Source organism: Sturnira hondurensis, unplaced genomic scaffold (assembly GCF_014824575.4).
Source record: "Sturnira hondurensis isolate 20B ecotype Veracruz unplaced genomic scaffold, ASM1482457v3 Scaffold0002039, whole genome shotgun sequence".
Classification (NCBI taxonomy): domain Eukaryota; kingdom Metazoa; phylum Chordata; class Mammalia; order Chiroptera; family Phyllostomidae; genus Sturnira; species Sturnira hondurensis.
In genome coordinates, this window is record NW_028074670.1 from 3,478,065 (window position 1) to 3,493,533 (window position 15,469).

At 42.6% G+C, this 15,469-nt stretch overlaps 1 protein-coding gene across 1 annotated transcript in view; it reads left to right on the forward strand.

Annotated features, from left to right (window-relative positions):
- Positions 1-13,588, forward strand: part of SUCLG1 (succinate-CoA ligase GDP/ADP-forming subunit alpha) — a 36,769-nt gene extending 23,181 nt beyond the window's left edge. The window contains exons 6-9 of the mRNA XM_037039605.1: positions 2,225-2,308; positions 4,318-4,469; positions 11,704-11,892; positions 13,353-13,588. Of these exons, the coding sequence (XP_036895500.1) occupies positions 2,225-2,308; positions 4,318-4,469; positions 11,704-11,892; positions 13,353-13,379 (452 nt within the window). The 3' untranslated portion in view covers positions 13,380-13,588. The remainder of the gene's footprint in view (positions 1-2,224; positions 2,309-4,317; positions 4,470-11,703; positions 11,893-13,352) is intronic.
- The last annotated feature ends 1,881 nt before the right edge of the window (positions 13,589-15,469 follow it).

Genomic DNA, 15,469 nt, shown 5'->3' on the forward strand with positions numbered 1-15,469 from the left:
ACAAATCACGGAATGGATATTTTATTTTATTTTTTGTCTTGTTAAATTTATTGAGACTTGTTTTGGGGTGGAAAGTTCTGGAAATATCTATTAAGATCATCTGTTTTTTTAAAAAGATTTATTTATTTTTAGAGATGGGAAGGGAGGAAGAGAGGAAGAGAGGGGGAGAACCACCAACATCAGTGTGCGAAAGAAACGTTGATGGGCTGCCCTGTGACACAGGCAGGTGCCCTGACTGGGAATTGAACCAAGGACCTTTGGTTCTCAGGCTGGGGCTCAAGCCACAGAGCCACACCAGCCAGGGCTGGAATGGATTTTATGTGCACTTGTATTTGTAATTTAGTTTACTGATCCCCTGAAGGTGACATTCTAGCAAGAAAGCCAGTCAACCACAGAATCTCGAGCATCATGGGTGACCTCTTACTGAACTAGGTAGTAGGAGAACAGGAATGACTTCAAAGAGCAAATGTGAATAATTGAGGAATAAATCGGTTTCATTCGAGTAAGGGAGAATGGGAAACAAATCTGGAGAGGAAGGTTGGTGTTAGGCTGGGGAGTTGGTACAGAGTTCCATATGAAGTGAGTAGCTGTCAGGGGGTGACCTAGTTCTTGCCGTGTGGTGGAACCAATAAAAGCAACCAGAAAAGTAACCCGACAGTGGTCTGTAAGGCACCATCGAGCACTGAGGAAGATGTGTATGCTCATGCCTTTCAGTTTGACTGATTGGTGCTGAGAATCTGAAGTTACGTGCACTGAGATTTATTGTGAGAAGATGGGTATTTATACACAGCCCATGAGTATGCATCAACAGTAACATAAAACCTGAAGAAGGTAAATATGCTATAGCAAAATCAAGGTAGCTTATGGTTATGGTTTTTGTCTTAGTCTGACAAGCATTCTATTGTACTTGCCCTGATAGGGTATCATTATTGTTAGAAGAGAATTTTCTAAGTTCTTAAAAAGTACACCAAGGCAGAAGTTTAATGAAAGCAAACCATGGACACACTGGAATTATTCACCACCTCAGAATTCATGCACTGATTTAGTTCATATAAAGGTTTTCTTTTTTTAAAGTATTGTTATGGAACATCTTTGCTGTTGTGGCTCAAGGGATTGAAAACCTGCCTGTGAACTGAAAGGTCACCTGTTGGATTCCTGGTCAGGGCACATACCTGGGTTGCAGACCAGGTCCCCACTTGGGGGCGTGTGAAAGGCAGCTGATTGGTATTTCTTGCGCACATCACTGTTCCCCCCCCTTTTCCCTCTCTTCTTATATCTCTAAAAATAAATAAAATCTCTTAAAAATGTATTGTTATGTAATATGTTTTTACAACTGAAGTTACTCATTTATATATTCTAACCTATTAAAACTAGGGATCCACTCACTGTGTGTAGATTGTGGCATGAAATAAATTACCTTTCTGCCCCGCCCCACCCCTACACAAACACACCTTGTCCAGATGTAAAATTATGTCCTTTCACATAGGCCCATATGTAGAGGAAATCAGGTGGTAAACTTGAACCCAGGGGCCTCATGGCCTTGTTTCCTAGTTTTCTTTAAAGCCTATATATACTGTTTAAAAATTACTCGAAAAACAGGTGTGGGAAAGATAGATAGCTTCATTAAATGTGACTAATAATGGTTTTACAGGCTGAAGGTTTGGGTGGTTTCATAGTTTGGGTATGTATAAATCTGATCTGTGTGTTCTGCCTCCCTAAGCAGGATTGTACCTACCAAGTTCATGTGGATATTATTGTCCCTTCCCTACAGGTTCTTAGTAGAGGTGATTTAGGTCTTTCTTACACTGCTTTTATAGGTCATAAAATAACCCTAACTAATAATGTACTTTCTTTTATATCTAAGTTTTAAAAGCTCCCTGCTTTAATTTACTATATTTTGCTGTGTATAATGCACAGTTTTTTTGCCCAGATTTTTGAGGGAGAAATAAGGATGCACATTATACACGGTTATGATGATTACATACTGTGGGCCCAACAGTGGGTGTAATCCGTGTACAACGTGCATGAAAACGTGGGTGCGCATTGTACATGACAAAATACGGGTGAGCCTTTTTTTCTTACTTCATCATTTGATGATACTGTTGATTTGGATGACAGATCATGGAATGGATTTTATGTGTATTCATATTTGTAATTTAGTTTATCCTGTGATAGTCTTATCATAGGAACATAATCTAACCTTTCTGAATTCTCTTTCTTTAAGGTATTGTGTCCAGGTCTGGCACCCTGACTTACGAAGCGGTTCACCAAACAACACGAGTTGGGTTGGGGCAGTCTCTGTGCATTGGTGAGGGCGTTTTGCTGAAGAAATCTTATTGGGATGCAGTATTTTCATTGAATGAGTACAGTAGTGGTTGTTTTGATTATTTGCAAGAGGTTTTGATACCATTTTATTAAAAAGATGTTAGGATCTTGAATTTAATTTGAGTAAGTATGAAGCTCTCCTGTATTTTTCAAGGTTCGTAGTCCAAGATTCCGTGTTGAATAAACACCCTTAGACACGTGGCTTTAGGGAGCCTCGGTGCCTGAAAATGTCACTCGTTTTGTTTGTTGTGAACAAGCATCCTTCATATTAGGACTTCTGTTTCTGTGATTATCATTTGCTATCATTACGAGCTGTATAATTCAGTGCTTCACAGTTAACCGAATTCTTTGCCATTTGTTATCTGAACCTTAAGGTAACCCTCTGAGGTGTCCGTGAGCTGAAAAGTTAGTGCGAAAATCTAGGTCAAGGAAGGTTGAGCTCCCAGAATTACTCTTTTTTGCTGTATCATACTGCCTCCTACTTTTAAAGGTAAAATGGCTTTCACCTTTTAAAATAATTGTGGTATTTGTGGCCAAAAGTCAGGCAAATGTCTCATTGATGAACATAAATATTTCTTCAGATTTTTAGAATATCTTTTAAAAAGCCTTCAAATACAGCTTGTTATAACAAAAGCTTGCAAAACATAGCAGGGACTATTTTTATTAAGGCTCAAATCCATAAAGTCAGACTTTTCTGTGTGTAAAGCACGATCTTAGACTCTAGGGAACTTTGTGTGATGGAGTATCAGAAAGATTTTTAAAAGGAGTTGCCAATTTCATCTTCTCCAGCTTCTGTTTTTAATATATGAATCGAGACTAATAATGCCTGGCTCACAGAGGGGTTGGGAGAATTAGGAGATGGCGGGTCGAACACAGGCTAAGGCACAGCACTGACACACGGTTGTCCCTCAGCACACGCTGCTTTCCTTCCCGAGCTTCATTCTTCAGAGGGGTATTAAATAGGGGATCAGTCCTGCCTCTGGTAAGTTTATGACTTAAATAAAAAGTGGCATCCAGTCTGCTGGGTACATTTACTGTAATTCTATCCAAGTGCTTGTTCTTAAATGTCACATACTTGGAGCGGAGCCCCTGTGTGCAGTCTCCGCCGTCACCTGCGGGGTCTAAGGGGAGGAGGGGCTGGGGCAGCCTCCACCCTGCCCCTCACTGGGACTTCTGTCTTCACACTGTGAGCTGTTCCTCTGAAATGTGCCTCATCTGATATTTACTTTGTGCAAAGAAAGTTGTTAACTGTTTAATTGGAGAAGACATTCTTGCTTGCAACACAAACATACACATTTTCTTAAAATGCTCATTTTTTAACAGATATTATTTATTTATTTTTAGAGAGAGGGGAAGGGAGGGAAAAAGAAAGGGAGAGAAACATCCGTGTGTGGTTGCCTCTCAAGCACCCCCTACTGGGGACCCGGCCCACAACCCAGGCAGGTGCACTGACTGGGAATTAAACCAGCGACGCTTTGCTTCACAGTCTGGTCTGTGCTCATTCAACTGAGCCACAATGGCCAGGTCTTAAAATGATCAGTTTTATTTTTTAAGATGTTATTTATTTATCTTTAGAGAGGAAGGGAAGGAGAGAAATATCAATGTATGGTTGCCTCTCATGAGTCCCCTGCTGGGAACTGGCCTGCAACCCAGGCATGTGCCCTGACTGGGAATTGTTATAACAAAACTGCGATCATGTGGTTCGCAGGCTAAAATGCTCAGTTTTAAACAGTCATCTAGGAATAATTTTGTGGGAGGGTTGATAAAGGAGCTAAAATGAAAAGGTTTTTCTTTGTTAGTATGAGACTCCAACCATCATTTAGGATTCATGTAATATTACAAATAAATAACTACCATTTTGTGTGATTTAAAAATGTTTAGTGCTAATGATATATTTTAAAGTATTGGTGAGAATAGTAGGAAAATAAGAAACCAGTTGAAACAACTTTCTTGGCCTAATTTCATGCTGTTGATATTCTTTGACTTTTTCAGGCATTGGAGGCGATCCTTTTAATGGGACCGATTTTATTGACTGCCTAGAGGTCTTTCTGAACGATCCAGCCACAGAAGGCATCATCTTGATCGGTGAAATCGGTGGTAATGCAGAAGAAAGTGCTGCAGAATTTTTGAAGAAACATAATTCTGTAAGTTTGATTTTGGGAAGATACTCCTCTTTGCCCTTGAACAATACCACTGGCTTGTTTTGGAAGTTATTTTTATTTTCTTAATGATTACTTTTTCAGGAAGATGTGAAAGACAGAATCAAACATTTCCTTTAAAAAATCATTTTAGTTACAACTTTATTTATTGCAGTAAGAATACTTAACATGAAAAAATCAAACCTTTCTGAGCTGGCCACTTAGAAAACTCCTTCTGGGTTGAGTCTCCTTTCCCACGATGCCTGTTCCCTCCTCCGAATCCTCTTCCGAATCCTCCTCCGAATCCTCCTCCGAATCCTCCTCCGAATCCTCCTCCCAGGCACCACTTCCCACCTTTGTGGCGGGGAGGCAGCAGGTCGATGCTGACCTGGCCTCACAGGTCGTGGGCCTGGAAGCCCTCACTTGGCCTGCCGATGCACTTTTTGTTTCTCTTGATCTTAGGGAATGTGTGTTCTGTCTCTTTTTAAAGGCGGACCTGTCAAAGATTCTGTCTTTTATACCCTTTCCAGGATCTCACCTCCCCCTAGCTTTAGTCTTTCTTTGCAGGGTAGTACTCTTCAGAGGTCAAGCGGAAAAGCTTTATTATCTGTGCTCTGTCAAGGCTTTCCTTGTTGCCTCCCCCTCAGAATTGAATGTAAAAAGTCATGTGGAATTGTATCATAATTTTTTTAGCCTAAGGGTTAAGATTAAGCTCTATTTCTGGGGTGAAGAGAAGGCGCAGTTGCGACTGAAGCAGCTTGGTGCCGGCCGGCCCCCCACTCAGTGAATGTGTGTTCTGGCCACTGTGCAAAGGCCTGGGGGATACTAGCAAGCGGTTGCCAGGATTTCCCTGACACTGGTAAATGAGGAAGCACCTTCAGGAGGACAGGCAAGCGGGAGGAGATAATTTTCTGTGTTTGGGAAAGAAATGAGAAGTGAATGGATTAAATGCCACAGAAAAATAATGAGTACCGGAGAGTTAAAAGACCCAATGGTATCACCTATGGGCTAGTATGCACAAAGCAATGCACATTTATTTGTGATTTAAGGAATATTCAAGGGCTGTTTTGAGTATACTTGATTCTCTCCTGTGGTGATTTTAACTCTGATCTCTGTATAAGAAGTAACTCAACTTTCCCCTCACTTTCTGGATCTGTTTCCTTTTTATTTACTACCTGATCCTGAGCATTCTGGCATTTGTCTGCTACTTAGAATCTGTGACCTTGGGCATGTTACTTAACTTCACTGTGCCTAGTTTTCTCTTTGCAAACTAGGGTTACAGTAGTGCCTACCCCTAGTATTGTGGTAAGGAGTGTGGAGTTTAAATGTCTTACCTGTACATACAGAGTCACCAGGCACGTAGTAAGCGCCCTCGTTGAGTTGCTGCTGCTGCTGCTGCTGCTGAATTTTACTCTCCTGACGTTTTGGCAGAGGTCACTAGTGGCTTCAATTCATTCTTCATCCTCTCCATCCTCTTGGTTTTCCTCCAGGTTCTTCTCTTCTTTCTGTTCCCTGGATTACTTGCTATGCCTGTTCCTTAAGTGTGAATGGTTATTGCACACCACCAACATCATCCTTTGTGTAATTTTCAAGGCAGAAACCTCAGAACCATTTTATATCTCTCCCTCATCTCTCATTTCCACTCAGTTACTGACATCTGTCTCTGAGATCTCAGTAGTATGTTGAGATTCAGAGCATCATCTACAGTTAGTCCTGATCTGATTCAGTCCCTCGTCTTATCTGACCTGGGCCATGTTGATAACTTACCCCTGATGTGTCTCTTTTTTCCCTCCCACCACCCAGAGATAATATGGGTGACCATCATGCTTATGGTCACCCAAATTATCTGCCCTTCTGAAACACAGATGTCGGAGCCTTCTCCCTCCTGGCTTTAAACCATCACAGTTTCTCATTACGTGTGGGACAAAGGTCAGACCGAGTCTGGTATCCAGTCCCTCACACTGCGCTCTAACCTCTTTTGGGAACCCTGCCCTGTTTGACATGCCAGTTGTTTTGTTATTCACACTTGCCTTGGCTTATACCTTCAGCGAGCCGTGCATGATACCTGACTGTCACTCTGGACTGTATGGGCAGCAGGGAACTGGTGCCCTTGGTGCCCAGCTCAGTCCTTGGTGCAGTAGTCACCAGTAAGTGTAAGCAAAAGAATAAATTGGTTGTTAGGAGAGTGGAGTAAGATGTTATTAGAGTCTCTTGAATTTAGAAAAGTGTAAAGTTTGAAATTTAGATAGAAATTGACTTCTTTTTAGAAAAAAACATTTAGGTTAATAGGACATTACGCTTTGTAAAAGTTAATTTTTTAACATGCTTTTCTCTTTTTTCTTTGTTTTATTGCTTTTTAAAAATATACATTTTATTGACTATGCCATTACAGTTGTCCTATTCTCCCCCCTTTATTCCCCTCCACCATGCACACCCTTCCCCACCATTCCCCTCTTTAGTTTATGTCCACGTGTCTCAAGTTCTTTAGATTCTATATTTCCCATGCTATTCTTGCCCTCCCCCCTCCTATCTATTTTCTGCCTACCGTCTATGCTACTTATTTTCTGTACCTTCCCCCTTCTCCCCCTCCCACCCCCTGTTTCTAACCCTCCATGTGTTCTTCATTTCTGTGGTTCCACTCCTGATCTAGCTGTCGTCTTAGTTTGCTTTTGTTTTAGGTATGGTTGTTAATAACTGTGAGTTTGCTGTCCTTTCACTGTTCATATTTTTCATCTTCTTTTTCTTAGATAAGTTCCTTTAACATTTCATATAATAAGGGCTTGGTGATGATGAACTCCTTGAACTTGACCTTATCTGAGAAGCACTTTATCTGCCCTTCCATTCTAAATGAAAGCTTTGCTGGATAGAGCAATCTTGGATGTAGGTCTTTGGATTTCATGACTTGGAATACTTCTTTCCAGCCCCTTCTTGCCTGTAAGGTCTCTTTTGAGAAATCCGCTGACAGTTTGATGGGAACTCCTTGGTAGGTGGACTGTCCCCTTATCTCTTGCTGCTTCTAGGATTCTCTCCTTCATTTTAATTTTGGCTAATGTAATTATGATGTGCCTTGGTGTGTTCCTTCTTGGGTCCAACTTCTTTGGAACTCTCTGAGCTTCCTGGACTTCCTGGAAGTCTATTTCCTTTGCCAGACTGGGGGAGTTCTCCTTTATTATTTGTTCAAATAAGTTTTCTACTTGTCGCTCTTCCTCTTCCCCTTCTGGTACCCCTATAATTCGGATGTTGGAACGTTTCAAGATGTCCTGGAGGTTCCTAAGCCTCTCCTCGGTTTTTTGAATTCTTGTTTCTTTATTCTTTTCTGGTTGGATGTTTTGTTCTTCCTTCTGGTCCATTCCATTGATTTGAGTCCCAGTTTCCTTTCCATCACTACTGGTTTCCTGTGCATTTCCCTTCATTTCAATTAGTTTAGCCTTCATTTGTCCCTCTAATTTGTGACTAAAATTGACCAGTTCAGTGAGCATCCTGATCACCAGTATTTTGAACTGTGCATCTGAGAGGTTCGCTATTTCTTGGTCGCTGAGAGTTATAGACTCTGGGGCTTTGAGTTCTTCTTGAGCCATAGTATTTTGGTCTGTTTGCGCCTGTTATGTATGAGGGGCGGAGCCCTAGGTGTTCACCAGGGCCAGGCAACCCTGTCACTGGGTTGTGATGCTGTATGTGGGGGCGGGGTCAGAGACGGGCAATGGTGGTCCCCTCTGCTGCTGCCTGGTGTGTCTCACTGCTCACTCCTTTACCTGGTTTATCAATCTGGCTGAACGGTTCGTTGTTGTCGGACTTCTGTACAGTTTAATTTTCTGTGTTTGGTTGCGTTTTTGTTACTAAAACTTTGTTGTTTTTAAACTTGGTTGTGCAAGGAGGCACAGTGTTTCCACCTACACCTCCATCTTGGCCGGAAGTCTTGTAAAAGTTAAGTTTAAGACATATTTAGGCCCAACTCTGAATCCCTTGAATAGTTTAGAGTTTGATGGGGAAAACTAAACTTACACATTTTGTTTCATTCGGCAGGTGTTTCTCTCTATTCCTGGTTAGTTCTTATGGAGTGAACTTTTATTGAGAACCTGCTAGGTACAAGACTGTGGGTGGACAGCTGAGTTGACACGTACAGCACTCGGCACAGTACCTGGCACAGCGTGACCCCCAGTGGTGTTTTCTGCTGCTACAACTATTGTTTTTCTCATTGTTATGATGATGGTAATCATTTGCAAAAGTAGTGTTGTGTCTTGACCCTTTGTCCTCTTACAAGTGAGGGAACTGGCCCAGGGAGGCTAGTGACTTGCCTGTGGCGGGTGACCTGGCAGCGGGATCCGTACCCAGGGCAGCCTGACCTCCTCATCACAGCGCGGGGGCTCGGCGTCAGAGTTCAGGGAGTCAGGACAAGAGTCAGTAGTCGTCTGTGCTCAGACTGTCCTGACAGCTTCCTAACTGGTTGTTCTGGTTTCGAACTCTCACTCTTGTCGTCATTTCTGTATCCTATTTTCAGACTACATTTCTCTCCGAAGTCTTTTAATTGTATTTTTCTCTGCTTAAAAATCTCGAGTAACTCTTCTTTGTTAACGGGATGGAGTGTAAACTTGTTTGGTATTTTAGACTCATCATAATCTTGTTCCTTTCCTAGTGTACTGTTCCCACCCACTATTTGAATATAGGTACATAGAGGGTAAGTGGAGCTAGTGCCACTCAATATGAGATGCTCACAGCCTCTGCAGAGCCCACCAGTGATTGGATAAATGTCTTGTGGCTTTTTTTCTTTTTAAGTGAGGACACAGTCTGTGTGTTCAGGGAATCCATAGCTAGGAGGGGGCCACCTGGGAAATAAGTTCCAGCTGGTGTACCAAGTGTAGTGGTACAAGTGTGTGAAAGGCACAGCAGGGCCACTGGACAGAAGACAGTCAATTGTAAGGACATTTGTGGAGAGTGTGGAAGGAAGAGTCAGAAAGGCTTAGGGAGGAAGTGGAATCTTGAGAGGTCTTAAATATTAAGTAGGAATTTGCCAGGAGTCCAAGGAGGATGGGAAAGGCCCTCAGCAGAGGCAGAGGCGGGGCAGTGGAGTTACCAGGAGGTGGAGAGCCTGGCAGAACGGTGGGTGGGAGGTGACAGTGAACAGCGAGCATCGGAGCCCACAGAACGTGGTACGCGGCCCCTCAGCATGAATCAGGGCGGCGGAGGCAACCTGCGCCAGTCATCATTCATGGCCGTGTGCTCCAGTTAATTAAAAAAAAAAAAAGAAGAGACAAAAAGCCAGTTTTACTTAAGAATGCCCAGATGAGGCAGCACAAATCATGAGTTTAATCAAACCTGAACCCTTGAGTCAGTGTGTGATGAAACAGGAAGTAAAGTGCGTCCCCAGCAGAGCCGGACTGGCTGCTTGTTTTGTGGGCACCGGTGTGGCCCAGAAGAATGGCTGGCAGGCAAACTGGTGATCAATGCCTAGGTATTCAGCAAACGTTTTCTCAAAAATGAGGCAAGCAGCCTGCCATGTCAAGGAAAACAGCTCATATTTGTTGCCAGTGATACAGTTTATTTTGGACAACTTACGTCTGCCGCCGTGAACTTGCAGTTTCTCTCCACTAAAGACTTTTCTAATGAGATCGGTGGTAATACTGATGAGTGTGATTTGTTGATTCTGAATGACAAAATGTGTCAGCATTGGGAAAGTTTACACAACTCAGCGACCCGTATTTTCCATCTGGACAAAGCATGTTACAAAATCATGGTAGGTCAGAGATCCCTTCAAAGTGCAAGACAGACCAATAGAGTTTGAGGTAACAAAGGACGAAAAGCACATTGCTGTGGTGTCAGATTCCACCATTGCACCTAATCTTTAAGAAACTACCGCTTGAAGAAGTTCGTGTAGTATGAGAGTATCCACAGTTATTTGACAGACTGTTAAAATGCTTCTCTTTTCCAACCACCTATGTGTGTGAGGCTGGACTTTCCTCTTGCACTTGAGACATATTGTAATAGATTGAGTGTAAAAGCAGATGTTAAAATTTGTTTGCATTTTATTAGATGTTCAGGAGTTGCAAATGTATAAAATAATGCCACCCTTCTCAGTGTTTTTTTAAAAATAGTTTTAAAGTTATTTTTAAATGATTAATAAGTATTTATAAAAGTTTTTAGTTTTAATTTCCAGTGCAATAAATACTAGATGTAATCTACATAGATGGAAGTTCTTTGGGATCCTCAGTGATTTTTATAGATATAAGGGGGCCCCAGACCCAACGACTTGAGAACTGCTGGTCCAGGGGAAGGTGTTAGTGCCCGAAGGAAGGCACTTAGGTTCTGCCGTTGCTCACTCACGTTCTGCCCTCCGCCCGCCTCTCTGTTCCACCCAGTCCCTTGTCGTCTCTGGACCCCCGTTATGAGCCTGGTCTTTTCGTTCACTGTGGAATCTAACCACATGTTTTTGTATTGCTGTGAGGCATCTCTTAACTGATCGGTGTATATACGTACATGGTTTATATTATTTCTTCAACTACACTCTAAGCCTAGAGCACAGGAATTCTTATATTTTCTGTGTGAGGGTTTTTATTTTTACCTCAAAATGTAATGCAGTGATGTCTATGCATATAGAGGTGGCACATTAGAATCCATCTTTGTTGAATAAAATTAATTAGTCCTGATTTTCCTTCTTAGACATGATAGAGTTTCAGAGGGGAAAGGGCCCTTGGCCCTCAGTCTGGCCAATTGATTGCATTTCATAGGGAGGAAGCAGAGGCCTGTGACGTGCCTCGTCCGCCTTCATGCAGCTTTAGTCAACTGGAGGTGGAGTGTGGTGACTCCTAGTTCTTCCCAGTGTACCTTCCTGCCTCACCTTTTTTTAATTTAGCAGACAGACTAGTAATGAATTAAGACTTAAAATCAGGTTGAAATAAAACAACCTGTGTATTTTAATTCATTATTACCACAAAATCATATAACGTATATTTTCATGTGTGCTTTTTTGTGTGTATTTATATAACAGTTTGTTCCAGTGGAGTTGAAGTATAATATCTAAGCAGACAAAAAAGTTGTTACGATTGTTTTCCTGAGTCTGGATGACAAATGGAGTTATCTCAAAGAGGGGAGTACAGTGGTTCACACACAGCTTAACCTCTGTGTTGGTTTTCTTAGTGAGGATAAGTGAGGGACTCTGTTCAAGCTGTTTACTGACAGAGTTGTGAAATTCGTGTTCAGTTTTGATCAACTCCTTCATTTGAGTGTGTAAAATACCACTTTTCAGGGTCCCAAAGCCAAGCCCGTGGTGTCCTTCATTGCTGGTCTGACGGCTCCTCCCGGCAGGAGAATGGGCCATGCAGGGGCAATCATTGCTGGAGGAAAGGGGGGAGCTAAAGAGAAGATCTCGGCCCTGCAGAGTGCAGGAGTGGTGGTCAGCATGTCTCCCGCGCAGCTGGGAACCACCATCTACAAGGTGAGCTGTCAACACTGCTCTGGTTTCTGGGCCTGTAATTGGGGCCACCAAGTCCATCTCTTCTGGGTCTGATCTGTCCCTTCCTTCTGGTGTGCAGCTTAACAGTTCCTAGCGACTCTGTTTATGTCCTGCTGTCCTAGTTGGGCGTGACCAGGAATAAGGTTCTGATTTAAAAACTTTTTAAAAAACAATTGGAATCTGCTCCTTTGTAAGGGGCAAGGTGTAAGAAATACAAGAAAGCATTTTGGAGTCCATAAATGCCATGAATTCCATTTTAGGAGTGGTGCAGAAAATTTCCTCATGGAGTCCCCCCCTTTGATGCCATGGAGGGCCTTTGGGGTACAGCTACTCCGATCCCAGGCGCTGTTTCTAGGCGCTGAGGAATGAGACGTGGCAGCAGGGTGGGGAGGAGGCGGGATGGAGGGAGGTTTATGGAAGAGGGTGGGCGATCGATCCAGCCTCCATTCCTGGCCCTGGCTGGGTTGGGATGCCACAGTTGTTACAGGTGGAGAGCGGACTGCTTAGGGATTTGCTGTTCTTTTCCCTTTGTAATAGGACATTGTGGTTTAAAATATTCTAGGATTTGGTACTTCAGTAATGTCTTTGCAATGATTTTCATCCTGTTTCTTTGAGTGATCATTTAAGACTTACTCTTTATTTTTATGATGATTATAGCCTTCACAAAAGAAGCAAACAAACACCAAAACTTTTGAAAGTGCCCTGAAAACAGGCCTAGATTGTATTCCCAGGAGGGAATGGTACAATCTTTGCCCCTGTTTTGGGGATTCTAAAATAAACTCTGTGTTTTATTGAATCTTTGCATGGTCCTGTCTTTTGGAATATGACAGTGTGCCATAGTGTTTGAAAGAAATCTGGTTTGTTAGAGAACATGTGAAGACAGATTTTATTTAAAAGAGGTAAAGAAGGAAAAAAGCCGTGCTTAAAAGATTCACACTGGAGGCCTGCATTACCATTTAACTCCAGTAAGTGGCAGCAGACATCTACATACACATTCATTGTATTCTAATTGCTATAACCTAGAGAAATGTGATTTTAAGTACTGTTTCCTTTATATATATTTCTGAGGTTCTTGACAGTTTGTTCAAATTTTAGTTAATTGTGTCTTTAGTTCCTTTCCTTGAGAAACTAAGCAAACCTGTTTCCATTGCTTATTAAAAAGACCATTATGGTTCATGTATTGCACTAAAGATTTGAATAAGCACAATCAGGTTTGTTAACTCCTACTAATAACACTGCAGTGGAAAAATAAATATAATTCTCAGCCTCTTGGCTCCCATTTTTAGGAAATGTAAAATTGAAGCTGAGTGAAGTGCAGGCTGACACAGACTGATTCAAAGGCTTTGTGTTTGAGGTCCCTCATCCCGGCACATTTTACTGCTGTAATTGCACATGGGTGTAGTTTGGATCTTTTATCTTCTCCCTATCCTCTGTTTTCGAAGGAGTTTGAAAAGAGGAAGATGCTGTGAAAGAAAACGAGAAGCCCTCCCTGCGCCTGTGGAGTGAACCACTGTGGGGAGGTGGCCCGGCAGCGGCGCACGTCTGCAGCCTCGGTCGTCCGCCTGTGTGCCCGTCCTGCTTCCGCACAGTGGGAGGCCAGGCAGGTTTAGAAAGTTCTGTACTGGGGTGTGTCCATCTCACTGGACGGCAGAGATGGCCAATAAATCTACCTTTATTTCAACGTGGTGTGGGGGACTTTTTATTGTGCCTGTGTGGGTGAAAGTGGGGAGGAGGAGAAATTAAGGCGTATGTGTGCGTGTGAGTGTGCCTGTGTGTGGTGTGCAAGTGTGTGTGTGTTAATGGGCTCTGTGGAGGACATCTAACTAAATCTCGAAAGACCGAGACTAAAAATTTTAGTGTGGCATTTGTATAATTATCTTAGAAAAAGAGAGGCCTCAGGTCTCTTTTGAGCTGTAGTTTTCTCGTGTGTGCGTAATAGTCTTCGTCTTGCAGAGTAGTTTAGTGTTAGAGTAAATACAGAGAGTCCCTGGCATGCAGTAAGGGACCACCACCACCGTCCTCGTCACCACCAGATTAGATGCAGAAGCTGGTCTGCGTTTCAGCTTTCGTCTGTCTGGGAGGTGGAGGGCCTTCAATAATGCTGTGTCTTTCTGCAGTTCTGCAGAGCGCTCTTCCCTTCCCCATCCAGGGCCTACATTTCTTTGCTTGCGGTTTAAGACATTTCACTGCAAGAAAGCAGGAAAGCAGTTAGCCATCTACTGTTTTTTTTTTTAAGGGAGCTTGTTAACAAGAAGCAATTCCTGTAGATCAGGGGTGTCAAACTCGTTTTCACTGGGGGCCACATCAGCCTCGTGGCTGCCTTCAGCGGGCTGAAATAACTTTAGGATTGTGTAGATATAACTAGTCCTTAACTAGGGCAAGGAGCTCGGCACTGTCACTGGGTAGAAACAAGGTGGAGGGCTGGATTTGGCCCGTGGGCCTTGTGTTTGCCACCTGTGCTGTAGATAATTGTTACTAACTAGGACAGAGAGGGCTTCCATTGTCAGGCACATACATTTTGAAGTTGAAGAGCCAGAATGTTTTTAAACGGTGTCATTTCTCTGACAGAAACAAACAAGAGCTTCAAAAATAATATGACGGAGAAGTCCCCGAAGAAAGGCTGTTTGGGAAGGCCTGCGTGAGTAGGGGAACCGAGCTGGGACCTGAGGGTGAGCAAGCACCCACCATGCAGAAAGGGTGTGCAGCCAGGCAAAGGGGTGGGGCAGAGCTCACTTTCCAGAAGTAAAGCAACACCTAGTGCTTGGGGCAGTTAGCTCTGGGAGGGGCTAGGGGAGGTTTTGGGGTGACTGGGGAAACCGGTGGTTTGGCAGTTCCCACGACCGTGCTCAGGCTGCTGAGGGCACAGAGAGATGTCTGGAGGTGGACTTCTGGTGCAAAGATTCCTTTCATTTCTGTGAGAGGACACAGGGGAGGAATTTAGCTTCCACTAATAATGGACTACCTCGAACAGACTGACCTTCGTTCGCACGGATAACAATCATTAAATCTGGATAATTAATTTATAAACTATTTGAAAGCACTGGAAAGTGACCAAAATCAGACATGACAGAGGGGACTGACTATCTGTGAGAGGTGAATCTTCTGAGTGTGCAGCTTTTTGCCTGAGGGCCCTCTCCAGTATGCAGTAAATTCTAAAACTTAACCAAGAATGGCACAAGGTCATACAGAAAATCTGAAAGACATATCAAAGAAATTGAATTTATAATCAAAATCTGCCATAAAGTAAATTTTAAGTTCTGATGGTTTTTCTGGAGAATTTTAATAAATTTAAGAAATAATACCAGTCTTACACTAACCCCTTAAGAAAATAGAGGGGAAAAGAACTCATCCTAAATTACTGGTTAAAGCCAATTTGATACCAAACTTGCAAAGATATCACAAGAAGATTTTTTAAAATGTTGACTGCATTTCATTTTTAAAAATGAAGTATCCCCCATCATATTCATAAAATTTTTTAACAAAGTATTAGCCAACTGATCCAGCAGCATATAACAAGGTAAGGTTATGACCAAGTGGTATTCATTAGTTAGGAACCCAA